This window comes from Trachemys scripta, chromosome 14 (assembly GCF_013100865.1).
Source record: "Trachemys scripta elegans isolate TJP31775 chromosome 14, CAS_Tse_1.0, whole genome shotgun sequence".
Lineage (NCBI taxonomy): Eukaryota > Metazoa > Chordata > Testudines > Emydidae > Trachemys > Trachemys scripta.
In genome coordinates, this window is record NC_048311.1 from 22,490,375 (window position 1) to 22,505,507 (window position 15,133).

The window sequence follows — 15,133 nt, forward strand, 5'->3', positions numbered from 1 at the left end:
ATAACTTGTTGCCATTTGGGCAGGTGGTGGCGCTCGGCTTGTGCTTTGGGGAGAAGGCCTACCTGAAGAGCAGTTGGAATGTGCTCGATGGGGTGTTGGTTCTCATCTCGGTCATTGACATCCTGGTTTCACTGGTATCGGACAGCGGCACTAAAATTCTTGGAATGCTGAGGGTCTTGAGGCTACTGCGAACGCTCAGGCCATTAAGGTAAGCAGCGATCTGGGGCTAGATAAGATAGAAAAGGGGTGCAGGTTGGCTGCGCAAGCTTCTGGTTGGGGATGGTTCCCTGAATCTCTCCATGCAAAGAAACGGAACTGTTTTCTGGAGTGCAATGGAAGGGCCCAGTGAGACAGAAAACGCAGGGTTTGCTGCCCAGTCACACCTCCAGCTCTGTGCACAACCTGTCGTTGCCTTTACAACAAACTCCCAGCCTGATTCTGAGACATGACAGCCTCGGGTCCTGTTCGAGTCAAGAGGAGCTCCAGGCACTCAACACATCTCAGGGTCAGGCTTAACTGTGTAGAAAACTGATCAGTGCCCCCTTTGCTCATTAACGCACACACTCCCTGCTATTTGTGCTCTCATTTGCTCTGTGTGAAGTGTTTCTTAACAGCTCCTTTCCCCTCTCCCTTCAGGCAATCAATGGCTTTTGTAACCAAGAATAAAATTAGTAGCAGGTGGCAGCGAATTTTTAAAGATTCAGAGACCAAACTGTTTCTTAACCTAAAATGTGAAGATTTTTTTTCCTTCAAAATCTCCATTAATTTCACTCTGATACTAATCGTAAGAATGGCCTGATGAGATGAGAGCACTGGTCCTTCTAATCAGGTTTCCTGTCAGACAGTGGCCAGTATTGGATGCTTCACAGACAGGAACAAGATATCTTTTAATGGACAATTGTGCAACAACCTGCCCATGGAGGAATTTTCTTCCTGACCCCAAGCAAACCGTGTTTGGCCTATGCCCTGAAGCATGAGGGTTTATATCCTTAATAAATATGATAACCTATCTAATATAATTGGGGATGTTCTTGTTATGCTGGAACTAACAAGTGTATCATCCCCACAGTCTCTTTACACACATGTTGTATCGCACTCCCCCTCCCTTCATCTGGTGTTTTTTCTTTTGGGGTAGGGATGTCTCTCTTTCTTTCTGTGTGTTTATGCAGGGCCTAGCAAAACAGCCTCATTCTGACTAGGCCATCTATTTGCTACTGCAATATGAATAATAAAAAAGGTCACACCATCTGTATATTTCTGACATACTCTCCTCTGAAAGAATCAAAACATAGGCTTTGTCCACATGCCCTGTTAGAGCTGGATCGAAAATCCATTAAAGCTTTTCATTGCCTTCAGTAGGCTTTGGATCAGCCTTTTAGTGGGTAAAAAACTAGAAATGAGCAAATAATTAGCAGCTGCTAATGTTTTTGCCAAACTTTGCCATATTTGTCACAAATTGCATTGGCCTTTACGTCTTTTGCCATTTATGCGCTCAGAAGTCCCCAGATTGTGCGCACACAGTTCATGGCGAGCATTAAAGATTCAGATTTTGAACTCTACTGGTGAGTTTTGATTGGACAGATATATTGCATTGTATGTGTCTGTTCCCTGATTGGGTGATCGCAACCCTGACAATCAAGTTTCGGAGGTGAATACTTGTGATTGTGGGTTCTGGTTTGGCTTTCTTCAGGTGTTTCCCAGTGTTTCCTTGTTGTTTGCTGATTCTGTGAACGTTCCTGAGAGCATGCTTGTTTGTTAGACTTTTCCACAGAAAGCCACGGGGCAAAAAGGGCACTAGCACAGTTAAAATAGATCCACTTAAAGCAAAGGTTCTCAACCTGGGTCTTGGCCCCAGAAAGGTCACAGAGGTTCATGGCCACTCTGCCTTTCCCATACTGCTAAATGGAATGGGGATTCTGGCTAGATTGAAAGGGGTGGCCCCGGAAAGTCCCACTATGGAAAAGGGCTTTTTGCTATGAAAATGATTAAGAACCATCAGTTTAAAGGTTCAAACACACATTCGCGGAAAATTGTTCACAATATCTACCCAGCTCTTCTCTCTCCTTTTTAATACCTACACAGGAAAAGTACAAGTTAATTGAAATTTCTCTAGGTAAAATTAGTATCTATTTCACATCCGCTTCAACTGAGAGATGCACATCAAACTTGGAGAATCTCCTCCCGGGAAGGTTATTGGTTTTCTCAATGAGCCGGTGGTGTTAGATCACATCTAGATAAGATGTTTTGAGTGCGCTTTACATTAATCTATAATGTTTCCTGATTATTTTATTTTCAATTTAAGGCTTTGATCCTGTTGTCAGTGAGACGCCGTATCTGTGTATGGGTCAGCCTGCTCAGGATTGGGGTCTTAATTCACATGAGCTGTCCTCGTTCATGTGAGTTATCCCATTCACCTCAATGGGATTCTTTGTACGAGTATAAACTTCCAGTTGGAAAGGGTATTTGCAGGATCAGGCCCTTACATTATTTTGTTCCGTTGGCGTAGGCTGTATTTTCTCAAGAGGGTACATGAGTGTTTGTGATTGACTAAACTGCACAAACACTTCATAACGCAAAGGAAGTTTTTAAAAGATAACAATGAAACTGTTCCCTAAATACGTTCACAATCGATTCTGTTCCTCTGTAATTAGATTTGTAGCAAATGAAAAGCCAACCGTTAAAGTAGGGGCTTTTCAGTAATTCATAAATCTCCACATGTGGAAATCCATCTGCAGTTATGCACATGCACATATGGACTCAGCTGACCATGGTGGCCTCCCTGCCCAAGGCACAGCAACTTATTTTGCTGTCTCATTTAAGAACAACAAATTTTGCATTCTTTAGCTCCACCTGTTGGGACAGCTGTGTATGTGCAAGTGTAATTGGATGCACAACTCAGCCTCCTCTTGTTTTAATCAAAATGAAGCCCATATTGCCTGGGAAATTAGCTGCTATTAATGTAGGAATGTCAATTCAGTGTATGAGATTCACTTCAGAGCCTGGACCCTGCACAAGGCCCTGTGTGATGCTTCAGCCAGCCCAAACTTTTCATGAATTGGGGTTGTATTTAGCAAATAGACTCAGACAAAATCATTGAGGGGGGGGACGGACAAATTTTTTAAGCCGCCGCTTTTCACTACTACATTTTCAAGATGAAACGTTTCTACTTTTCATTTCAAAATCGGTGTTTTGTTTACAAATTTAGCTAAACGTATTTTTAAAAAGTTAAACGCCCGAAAATGAAACAAACACACACACACACACAAATATTCATTTCCGGTCAAATGAAACATTTCATTTGTCTTGAAACAAATTGGGGAGGGGGTCATTTTGGCAAGAAAACCAAAATATTTCCATTTCAGGTCAACCCAAAATTATTGGCCACCGAACTGAAAAAAAATCAGTTATTCACTCCGCTCGAGACAGGGACCGGAGCCAGCCCAAGGTCAGCAAGTGACGACTTCTGTCTGCCATCTGCCAACTTCCTGTATATGTGTGAGGGGTAGAATTGCAAGAATGGCTATAAGGGAGTGTGATGGGATGTCCACCCCACACAAAGCCTGAAGGGGGGGGGGAAGGTGGCTACGTGTGCCAGTTAACCGCCTGGGCTGTATCTAGAGGAGGAGCCAGGGAGCAAGGGCTAATTAGAGATGAAGCTCATCAGGACAGGAACAGGAGGGGCCTCTCTATAATGCCCAGTAGTTGAAAGTGGAACGGGGTGGGAGAGATGGAAACTGCTGTCACTCTCAAGGTGTGGGAAGGTATGGTAGGAAGCAGCCCAGGGATACAGCAAAAAGGGATAGACCTTGTGCAGATCTTGAGTGCGTGTTGTAGGCTCCTTGAACTGGAAACCAGTGTAGAGGGTGGGCCTGGGTTCCCCTACCAGCCACTGGGGAAGTGGCACTGTTATGGGGCAGTGAATGGGAAGACTGCCTGGGACTGGGGGTTCTGAGAGACTTTGATATATGCCCCCCAGAAGGGGAGGGCTACAGTGACCTGGCCAGAGGCCAAGCCACAAAGCGGGAACAGTCAAGTCTCAAGCGAGTGAGACCGGGACAGAGACGGAGTGAGCAATGTGAGGAAGGGGCGTCGACATGGTACAGCTAATCCCCGGATGCGACCAGAAGGAGGCGCTTCAATGGTGAATGTAGCACCCCAGGACAGGGAGACATCAGGAGAAAAATCCCTGTAAGAAGCCACCGCTCTACACCTCACAGCATTGAACGTTAGGAAAGTGAAGGGTTTTCGTTAAGTTTGCTTTGGCTCATGGCAGCTTGCCTTGATTTATGGCCCTAGAGGTTTGCTACTTATAAAAGACCTTCCTGATTGCTACTTTGTCTTATTTCACTGTGGAAAACCCCACTGCCTTATATAGTACACACAATTGTGTATGCAAAATCACATATGCAAATCAAGTATTTGCATGTACACCTGACCAGCAACGTGTGCGGCTGACCATTTGCATGAAGAAATACCCAATCTGCATACGTGCAAATCACGTACATGCAGTTGTGTGGGCGTAATTACACATCCCAGTCATTGAATATCAGGCCTAAAGCTATACAAAGGGGTATTCAAGCCCCACTCTAGGCACAGAAGTTTGAAAATGTCACAAAGAAGGGGCATTCCAAGGTGTTTCCACTGCTCTCTCTGAGGTACCAGCCTGTAGAAGAATTGCTGATCCAATAACGTTCCTTCCTAATGTGTTCAACTTGCTGTTGTCAGGATCAAGTGCTACAGCTCACGATACAAGAGAAATCCAAATTAAAAATGGATTCAGAATTAATTTGGATAGGTTTCAACGCTATTTTACTCTCTTCAGAGCTTTGGCTTCAGCTTCCAAAGCAGATGTGTAAATTATTCACTCTTCCTCCCATCGCTGTATGAAATAGTCATTTTATAGCTTCGCTCCTCTTTATCATATTATCACCTTTGCTATTTTTTTTCCCCCATGGAGGAAAGCCTGCATTAACACTGAGCTGCCACTTCTTTATACCAATGGGCTGAGCAGACTAGCAGACTTAAAGTTAGTAAATATGTTCCAGTTGGGAGGAGATTGACAGCAGTCTTGGAGCATCTGCATGCTTGGAGTTTAGCAGCATTGTGACTGCTGAGGCCAGCAGAACCAAGAGAAACTCAAGGGATTAGCATTTTTTTCATGCTGAAGAACTTCCGTGACTCCAATTTCTTCATTTGTCAGATGCCTGACGCAGGCTGAAATGGTCCTTAATGCAATCTCAGCTGGCTACCGTGTCACAATGTCCGGAGGGCTCGAATCAGCTGGATCGTTCAGCACTCAACTGCCGGAGCAGTGGATTGGACAGCATGGGTTTGCAGGCAATAATATCAGCAGGATCTTGGGCAATATTGATGGGGTGCTGGGATGGTTGAAGCCATCATGATGGAGCGGACACTAATGTCTCGGAAATGCTGAGATTGCGTTACTTTGCGGTTCTATCTAGGACCTTATCCGGCTCTCACTGGAGCCTTTCCGTTGACCTGGTGGATCTTAGCTTCAGTGCCTGAAGGCATGAGGACTAGGATGTTTTTCATTAATTAGCGTTTAACCTTCTGACGGGTGGTGGCAGCAGCAGCAAGCGCCATCTCGGTATCCAGAGGTTCCTCTTAAAATTACAAAATAAAACCGTCTTGAGCCCGCACCCAGAAATTTGGGAAAACTAAATACCTTCCCTGGGCATCGCTGCTAGTCAGTACTTCCCCCCTCGCAAGCACCGAGTCTGTGTATAATGAAAAGAGAACATTTATTAAGGGGAGAGGAGACGCAGCATTAATTTGGGAAAGCACAGCAACAATGACTCAGAAGTATGCAGACAATAAGTAAACCACCCGCCCCGGAGGATCTTGGGCAGGAGTTCTTTGCCTCAGCTTCCCACCTTGCAGCGTGGAAGCCCAATGGATGACCGTCTCTTTCACATGTGTCTCCCCCTTTCCCTCCACTGCACCCCGCTCATGGTTTGTTGTTGAACGTCAGCAAAGCATTATGGAGTGCATTCAGGTGGGTTCCCCTCCAGCGAGTGAGGCCTCTGCCATTGCTCTGCTGAGTCCATGGTCTGGCTGGGTCCAACCCTACAGCCCCATGCGGTTAGTAATCATTCTTCTAGGATTTGTTGGGCAAGAGGCTGCTTTTGCTGCTAATCTCACCAGGCTACCTTTAGCTGTGTTCTGAGGTTCCACCACCGAACCCAGACCTTAGTGATTTCACTGGGTAGTGGGGAGCCTGCCGACACTTGCATTGCCTTTCACTGCACGCTGTCTCCACGGCCGATGTAAGGCTCAGCCCCTAGACCTGGAGAGGAAGGGTCAAATGACATCTGGGACCTTTAAACAAACTCCTCCCTACCAGATAGGAAGATCTGTCCCCACCCCCTCTGAGTGTCACTTGGATATGACTCACTACCCCATGTTTAGTGAGTGAGTATGCCTTTTAATTGTACAGTAAGGATCAAAGCATTTAATTACCCCTGCTTTCAAGGCTTAAGTGAATTTTAACCCAAACCAGCGAAAATTAGTCACTTGGCAAAGTAGGTGGTGTGTCTATGCTAATAAGGTCGGCTCATGAGGTCTTTTCCTCCAATTTCTCTACAGCTGACGGGAAAGCTCTCCTTCAGCCCGTTGGCGTACATCTGGGATTACATTTTTCTTCAGATTTTTTTCTGTAGGCCTGGGGATAATGTTACAGGAGAAGCAGCGGGCTGTTGTGCAGGCTGCCGTGCAGACGTGACGCAGATGCACTGGATTATATTCTGATTAGGAATTTGAAAGAACCAAAGGGTTATATAATTTCTTAGCCCCTCTTTCTCAACATGCATCCTCTGCTGGCCAATATAGAAGAATGACCTCCTATTCCTTTTCCCTGTGTTGGAACTCAGATGGTGTCTTGTCAGGAAAATCACTTTGTTCCATCTTTAATTTGATGTTGGTGCTGGTGAAAGTTGCCAGGCCCCGGAGACTGAATTTCTTCATTATAGCCACAGAATAGAGTTTCCTCACGAGAGGAAGGGTGGGGAGGGTGCTTGCCTGGGACTCAGGAGACCTGGTTCAATTTCCTACTGTACCACGGATTTCCCGAGTGACCTTGGGCACATCGCTTAATCTATCTGTGCCCCTGTTTTCCCATCTGTAAAATGGGGATAATAGCACTTCTCGTGGGGCTGTTGTGAGGAATGTGTGTGATTGTGAAGTGCTCAGATACTACAGTTATGGAGAGGCATAAAAGTACCTAGGATTGGGATAGTGCAAGCTTTCCCCCTAACATGGTTAAGCCCTGATCTGGGTGTATTTCAGTCTTCACATGCTTTACTCTGTCAGCTGAGACTATCCAGAAGGGTGCTAGTGAGGACAGTGTTTGTTGTTTGTGATGTGGATCCCTGCCTGCCCAGAACTGGACTGAGATCAACAAACATGTTTAACATAGTGTGCTAAGCTGCCATTTGAGGGTAATGATTTGTTTTGGTTGCTGCCAGCCTGGCTTAGATTTGCTTCACAGCCTTAAAGGTTAAAGACTTCAGAACTCCTTACATTCCCTGAGCCATCCAGTCCTCTCCAAACTCGGGAAGACAGCACAGAGCAGATCAGACAGGGAGCAGAGAGTGTAATCAGTAACAACAACTGCTACCTGAGCACAACAGCCAGGTTGCAAAACAGAAGCATCTGCCTTTTGTGTTGTGTTGGTAGGGAGTGGATAAAAATATCACCATCTGTTTCTTTTTACAAGGGGAATTGACAAGCTACCCTTGACATTTAGAGTAAATATTTTACCAGAAAGAAGGAAATATTTTTTTTTTTTTTTTTTAGTTTTTCAGGGTATTGTTTAAAGCCAACAATTCTGAGAAGAAGAAAAAAAGGAAAACAAAAACCCCACCATTATTTTATGACTGTGCACATAGCTCTGGAGTTTAACTCTACAGGCACAGAGACACACAAGGAATAATGCAAACTTTCAGAGAGCATGAGGCTTATCCGTCATGCACCTCAATAAAGCCAAATGTCGCTGTCACACGTCCGAGCCCACAGTGACCTCTGCTGGGGGAATGACACAGTCTGGGGAGGATGGAGATTAGACTAGAACTCAGACTGGGAGGTAGTTTAAGATGGCAAGAGGCAGGTTATTGAGATAGGAAAGCAAAACATACCAAGGGGGTGGGGTGAAAATGCAGAGGGACACTGAGCTGGGCAGAGCAGGGAGAGACCTTGGGGAGCCCTTGATAGGATCAGTGTAGAATGGGGACGTCAGTCAGGAAGGGAAGACATCCTTGTCCCATCAGTGAACAGGTGCTTTACATTTTGAGTACCAAGTTTTCAAAGGAGCCTTTAAACCTATGTCCAAAACACACACACACACACGCACACCCCGCTCTATGGGTGCAATTGCATGTTTTTTGTGCATCAATGCCTGACTTTCCATGCCTACATTTGTAAGCAGCTTGGCCATAAAGACTAGATTTACAAAGTGTTAGCCCCCTAACTCCCATTGATGTCAATGGTACTTTTGTAAATCTCACTAGAAACCTATTTGCCCCTAAATACCTTTGTAAATCTGTCCCTAAATGACTTGATGGATTTTTTTAATATAAACAAGCTTAGTCCTCTGATTCAAGTATTGCCCTTGGTATAACGGTGTAGTTCATCTTCTACTCCTTTGTTTTCCTGCTTGTTTCTATCTTGCTATTGATTGCTTGTGCCTTCTCCCTTAGCCCTACATTATAATCTAATCTACAGTTATGAAATTCGAGGTAATGCCAGAGAGATAGGGAGAAATCCTGTAGCGTTGAAGGTTACTGTTTATGCTCTTGTGGTGAAGTTCTCAGTTGACTCACAAAAGTGGTTGAATATCTGATGTCAGCAGTGAATGGGTAGAAGTAAGATAGGATGAAGGTAGGAAATGTAGTGGCTCAGGAATCTGTGTTGGACCCAGTCCTGTTCAAATGGTGTATTAGTGGCCAGGAAGAGAGAAAGTGGAACCAAGTGCATGCGTTTGTGAATGACACAAAACTAGAGGCTGGATCCAAAGGGAGATGGGATCCAGACCAGAACCGAGAGAGCTTGTCAAATTGCATTATAGAAAAATACAAAGTGATGAGGCTTTGATGAACAATGGGTGGGGGGAGAGATGACATCCTGGCTATGTGCTCTAGAAGGCGCTAATCAGGAGATAGATCTGGAAGTGACAATGGGTTAGATTAAAACAATCAGCTCTATCTCTGGCAGTACAAGAGGCCAGAGGGACCACATCTGACATACAGTAGAACCTCAAAGATACGAACGCCAGAGTTACAGACTGACCGGTCAATTGGACACCACGTGAAACCAGAAGTAACCAATCAGGCAGCAGCAGAGACCAAAACAAACAAACGAAAAAAGCAAGTACTGTACTGTGCCTGTATTGCAGCTTAAAGGTAGGCACATCTGGGCTGCCTGTCCTCACCCCCACAAGCGGGGCAGCCACTTACAGCTAGGAAGTGAAGATGCTGGAGCTGCCAGCCCAAGGCAACCAGAGCCAGCGGAGCAGGACCAGTGCTGGGGTCTGCGCCGCTTTCACCCCTCCCTCGGCCGGGAGGCGGACACACTGGTTTCACCCTCTCTCCCCCAGCCAGGAGGGAGACATGCTGTTTTCACACACACCCCACCCCCAGCTGGGAGAGGGACAAGCTTGCAAACTCAGTGGGACCCAGGGAAAGAAGCTGCCTGCAAGGAAGCTGCCGGTGCTGGAACCAAGCCTGGAGCGTCAGCTGTTGGAGCCGGAGCCCGAACTGCGCTTTGTTCAGAGTTACGGACACAACCTCCCTTCCCCAGGTGTCCCTAACTCTGAAGTTCTACGGTATTAGATTGGGAAAAGGTGCCAAAGCTCTTTACAAGAAAGATACAAGAACTGAGAGTGCTGCATAAGGGGTCAATCAGAAGACAATGGAATTTCTCAGGCCTGGCAGCGGGAGGTGTGCCTTACATGGAGAGGTCACTCAAATTAGATCTGTATTCATTTTTTAATAAGGTGGTTAAAAAGGACATGGCTGGGGAGGTGTAGGCAATGGAGTGGGAGAAGAAGACATGGGAGTACTCTGTAATTTTCCCTTTCTGTGAGCCTGCTCGAAAGCCCAGTGCAGTTAACAGAAGCCTTTCCACTAACTTCAGTGGGCTTTGGATCAAGATCTGTGTACCTAACTCTTACTACGTATGCATTCCCACCTGCACCTTCTCTTCTTCCCCATTCCACACACGAGGCTCCCTGAGTACATATGAAGTTTCCCCAACCTCCCTTAGATCTCAGTCCCTTCATAGCATCTTGTACTCTCTTGTTTTTCAGCCACACCCCATTTCAAACAGCTGTTTCCCTAGTCCACACTTATGCCTGTGCCTCAGAGCATGGAAGGATTCAGAGGAATGTTGCAAGGACAGTGTCTAACCTGCTTCTTGTGCCTGCTTTTTCCCCTAAGGGTCATTAGTCGAGCACAAGGACTGAAGCTGGTGGTGGAAACCCTGATGTCATCCCTGAAGCCTATTGGGAACATTGTGGTCATCTGTTGCGCTTTCTTCATCATCTTTGGAATCTTGGGAGTCCAGGTGGGTTCCCTGCAGGGCTCTTTGCCTGGAATCCAGGCAAAGCTAGAAATAGAGGCAAGCTCAAATAAAGAGGAATATCTTGGTATCTTTGCCACTGTTTGCGAGCGACAGGTCTTTGAGGGGCCCAGATTAAGGTGAGTTTCTTTCTGGGGTAATTCCCCATCCAGGAACTGAAATAGCATGAAAAGAGCAAGATTCATATTATTCCAGCCCTAGCCATGGCTTACTGAGTCTTTTGCACTTTTCACAGGCTTTTAAAATAAATCATAGGCTAGACTTCACACACGTGCACTCTTAGTACCAGTGGGCGCAGCCAGGAGTATGAAAAATTATGGTGGTATGACTTCAACCTCTTTCTTGGTTCTGTCGGGGAGGTGAGATCTGTGGGTTAGTGGGTGGGTCTAACCCCCTTCAAGCTGATCAGTGCATACAGTAATACTGCTCTCTAAGGGCACATCTACACCACAGGCTAAGGTGTAATTGTAGCGTGAGTAGGCCAGGCCCGCACTAACTTTAGCTAGAGCAGATAACACGAGCAGTGAAGATGTGGCTGCATGGACCCTGATGTGGGCTAGCACCCTGAGTATGTAGCCAGGGTTCCTAGTGGGCTTGTACCGATGTCTGGACTGCCACGTCTTCATTGCTATTGTTACTGGTGTTAACTTGATTAAAGCTAGTGCAGGTTTACTAGCACTACGAGTACAACTTAATTTGCGATGTAAACATACCCGAAAACAAGCACTGACTGAGGGGGCATGCTGATCCCGCTCAGCGTGTCAGCCAAGAGTCGTCCTCACCATGCCCCCTCCATCCCCACCATGAGGACTTGTGCTCTGCCTGGCAGAGTTCCTGTAGCAGAACATGAACTGAGCTATACCTAGGCTGTCCTTCCCCCAGGACCAACCAGAGCAGAATTTGAGTCTATAGTTAATATAATCCGATCTCTACCATGTCCCACTAGGAAATCCCAGTCCAAGGAAACGATTCAATTCAATTCTGTCGCCTCTCTGTGGTATTAAAGTTGGAGAGACAATGTCCCCTTTTTTCCCCGGCTTTAAACTCATGGAAAATAGAAACTCTAACGTTCATAGCTGGGAATCCGCTGGCTTCTAAGCGCAAAGGAAAACTTGTCCCGGTAGACTCAGTGCAGGGTTCTGAAAGTTTACATAGTTAGAAGCTGGTGAAAATATTGATTTCTGAGCCTTCTGCTGTGTCAAGCAACCTGGATACAATCTGTTGTCGTCATCCCCAGTCCTTGGAGTGCAGGAGCCCAAGGGAAGAGACTAGAGAAAAGTTTCCATCTCCTTGTAATAATTTCTAATCATCTGAAAAAGAAAGAGATTCTATCTGATGGATATTTCAGCACGGTTTCCTCTTTTCCTGGTGAAGTTTGTTTGATCTGTCAAAGCTGGCTTGGAAACTGGCTCCCAGTTTGGAAAGAGGGCTTTCGTAACATTTTACATTAATGAATGTACTTTAAATAACTAATAAATATAGCATTCAAACCCGACAGAACAAAAGGGAAGAATCATCCCATGCATGACAATTTTTGCATCTAGGTTGATGTATAGGTACAGCGCGATATCCATCCATTACACTTCACATCCATCCATTGCCCTAAACAGGACCATAAAACCTAAGCACATCCCATAAAATAAAATAATCAGATCCAAAAGAGTTTATAACAGGAAAAAAAAAAAATCTGTCACACTGAGCTGTTTGAATTTCCTTTCTGCTAATTGTGATAGCTTTCCCCAGTGCCTCTCCCGGTCTTCTATTCAGTTGTCACCATTACACATTGACACATTTACAGCTCTATATACAAACATTAGAACTGATCCTGCATTCAGCATGCAAAATTCCCAGTGATGTCAATGGGAGTTCTGCATGCTGAATAACTGTAAAAGCAAGGCCCTCATTTATATCAAAGAAACCAAATCTTAGATTGCTCAGCATTAGCATGGTTTTTTTTCCTCCATGTAAGTATAAAATTAAGATCGATAGTAAGATTCAATCTTCTAGAGTTAACAGGAAAAGGCAGTCCCTGCCCCAAGAGATTACAGTCTAAATAGACCAGACAGAGTAGGAAACAGAAGCACAGAGTTTGTGATTTGCCTAAGTGCAAGAACCTAGAATGGAACCCACGTCTCCTAAACCCCAGTCTATTCTCCTGCCCCCTGGATTGCATTGGAATGCCTGCTATTTATTTATTGTATTACATAGATTTCTGAAGTGTGCGTCATGGTAGCGTGTGGATAGTCATTCACTGCCAGGAGTAGAAAAGCCAGAGTCGCTCTGAAACTTTGGACCTTCGATTTTCAGAAGTGCTGAGAATCTGAACCTCTAGCATGAGCTGCCAGTAAGCGTGAGCTGCCAGCGCTTAGTGTGTTTGCAAATCAGATCCTTTTATGTTCCTCTCCAGTTTATGGTTGTGTAACAGGGCCCATCTGAATATTATTACACCCCTAGTCATGAAGATATTACACTCATAGCCAATGTATTAAAATCAGTGTTCACCTTCCTGTTTAATTTGGAAGAAGCTATCTCCATGCGTATCCTTAAGGGAGCTATAGCCGTCCTAGATCTAAAAGTTTTATGGCTACAATAGATGTTGGTTAGCTCTGTGAGTCAGAATCCCTGCCCTTCTAGTGGAAAGTGTTCTGCTGCCAAAGGAAATACATTAAGTAATGTATGGGTTTGTTTTGCTCTCCGGGGCTTGTATTTGTTTTGTCTAGAACAACAGATCATAAAGAGTGAGCATCTCTTTTTTCAAATACACAAGTGATATTTAAGGAGCCTGAATAGAAGGCTGCTCTGTCCCAGGGAAGCGTGGCAAGATGCTGTCACTCAGCAGAACAGGATTTCCTATATGTCTCGTTCACTCTGATTTCACCGTCAATTGCCACGTCCCAAATAGAAATCATGCACTGCCATTTTCTGTGCCGCTTTGCAGAAAGCAACAAGTCTAGAATTAAGCAGCTGATGATTCTCTGAAGTGTAAATCAGTAGTAACCCCCCCCTGGAGTCCATGGTTTTATGGCCATGTAAGGGAGACCAGGATCTGGCACCAGGGAGCAATAGGAGTTCATTCTTTAACTCTGGTTATAAAAATATTTGCAGAGACTCTCCTGAAGAGCAGTCTAATGATTGATGGAGAACAGTTCTCAAGCAAGGGGATTTAGTGTCATTGAAAGTTGCTGGGTTAACAGCCCTAGAAATAGAAGTCTCATTGATCCACCCCACAGGTCCAGCAGGAGAACGAGGCTCTGCCCACACCACTCCTCACTTTGACCATTGGGAATAAGAACATATTCCATTGCTCTGACACATTGATTCCTTTTTTTCTCTGCCAACAAAGACTGTCAACCAAAGGGCGAAATTAGGGCTAATTTTGTTGGCCACTCTTGTAAGACTTTTCACTGGCAACTGGACTGAGACCACCATACTCATTTCACATAGGTCACTGACCAGCCATCAGATGGTAACACTTACAAGCCTGGGCTGGATTTGAACCAGTGCCCTAGAAGCAGAAGGCTGTAGAGGATAGTCCTAGGGGCTACCCAGCCTCCTGCAAGGAGACCTTCAAGTTCAGTGTCCTAAATTATGTTAGAGGAGGCGTTCAAGCTCTCTCTCAGTAGGTACCTTTGAACTAAACTGTCACTATTGTTATGCCAGGCTTCATGCTTTGAGTGCCATGCACTAACGAGGCTTTTACCTTTAACTTGATTTGATTGTGTGGGCTGCACAGTAGGTCCCGAGTGAGCTGTCCATTCTGTGCAGGTAAACAAAGTGGATTTACCCCTCCTCTCATTCTTCTGTTTTACAGCTTTTCAAAGGGAAGTTTTTTGTCTGCCAAGGGGAGGATACCAGAAACATCACAAACAAATCAGACTGTGCAGAAGCCAGCTACAAATGGGTCCGGCACAAGTATAATTTTGATAATCTCGGCCAGGTATTACTGGAATGGTAATCTGCTTCTTTGCTCCTTTACCTCCTTGATTTAAAAATCTGTGCATAATTACTTCTAGGGTTTTCTTACAGGGGTCTAAGCAGCCACAGTCACTATTCACTTCATATACACCCACCCTGCATTTGTAAATCCCGAATGCAATGCTTCCAAGCGTGCACACACTTCCTTTTGGAATAAGACAAGCACAAGTAGCTTCACGGTGTACTTAATTGCTTCACTGCTCTATAATAAACTAAATACATCTAGCAGCAGGGCTTGACTAATGTGGCTGGACATCCTGTACCCCGTGCATCTCAGCATCCCATTCATTTACAACTGCCGATGGAGCACATCCTTATTTTAGCAGCATGGTAGGGCCTAATTAGTAATGAGCAGTGGAGACCTGGAGGGCGAAAATGAAGCTGCCTTTGTGTTTGGCTTTGTGGTTTTCGAATTAGCCCTTATTGCTGGACCGGTGTCTGACATTGACAGGTTTTTGCTGCCAGGAAACCTTGGACATCAAAAGTTTCCTATTATCGGCAAGGTAAAATAGTAGCACAAATGCAAATCCCAAAATGGAGAAGGGCAAAGGAGAGTTGAATGTGA

General features: G+C 45.2%; 1 protein-coding gene across 16 annotated transcripts in view; it reads left to right on the plus strand.

Annotated features, from left to right (window-relative positions):
* LOC117887252 (canalicular multispecific organic anion transporter 2-like) overlaps positions 1–15,133 on the plus strand; it is a 255,099-nt gene that overhangs the window by 99,074 nt on the left and 140,892 nt on the right. For all 16 annotated transcript variants that reach the window (XM_034789635.1, XM_034789622.1, XM_034789620.1 and 13 more), the window contains 3 exons: positions 24–208; positions 10,452–10,578; positions 14,405–14,530. In XM_034789635.1, coding sequence (XP_034645526.1) covers positions 24–208; positions 10,452–10,578; positions 14,405–14,530 — 438 coding nt within the window. The remainder of the gene's footprint in view (positions 1–23; positions 209–10,451; positions 10,579–14,404; positions 14,531–15,133) is intronic.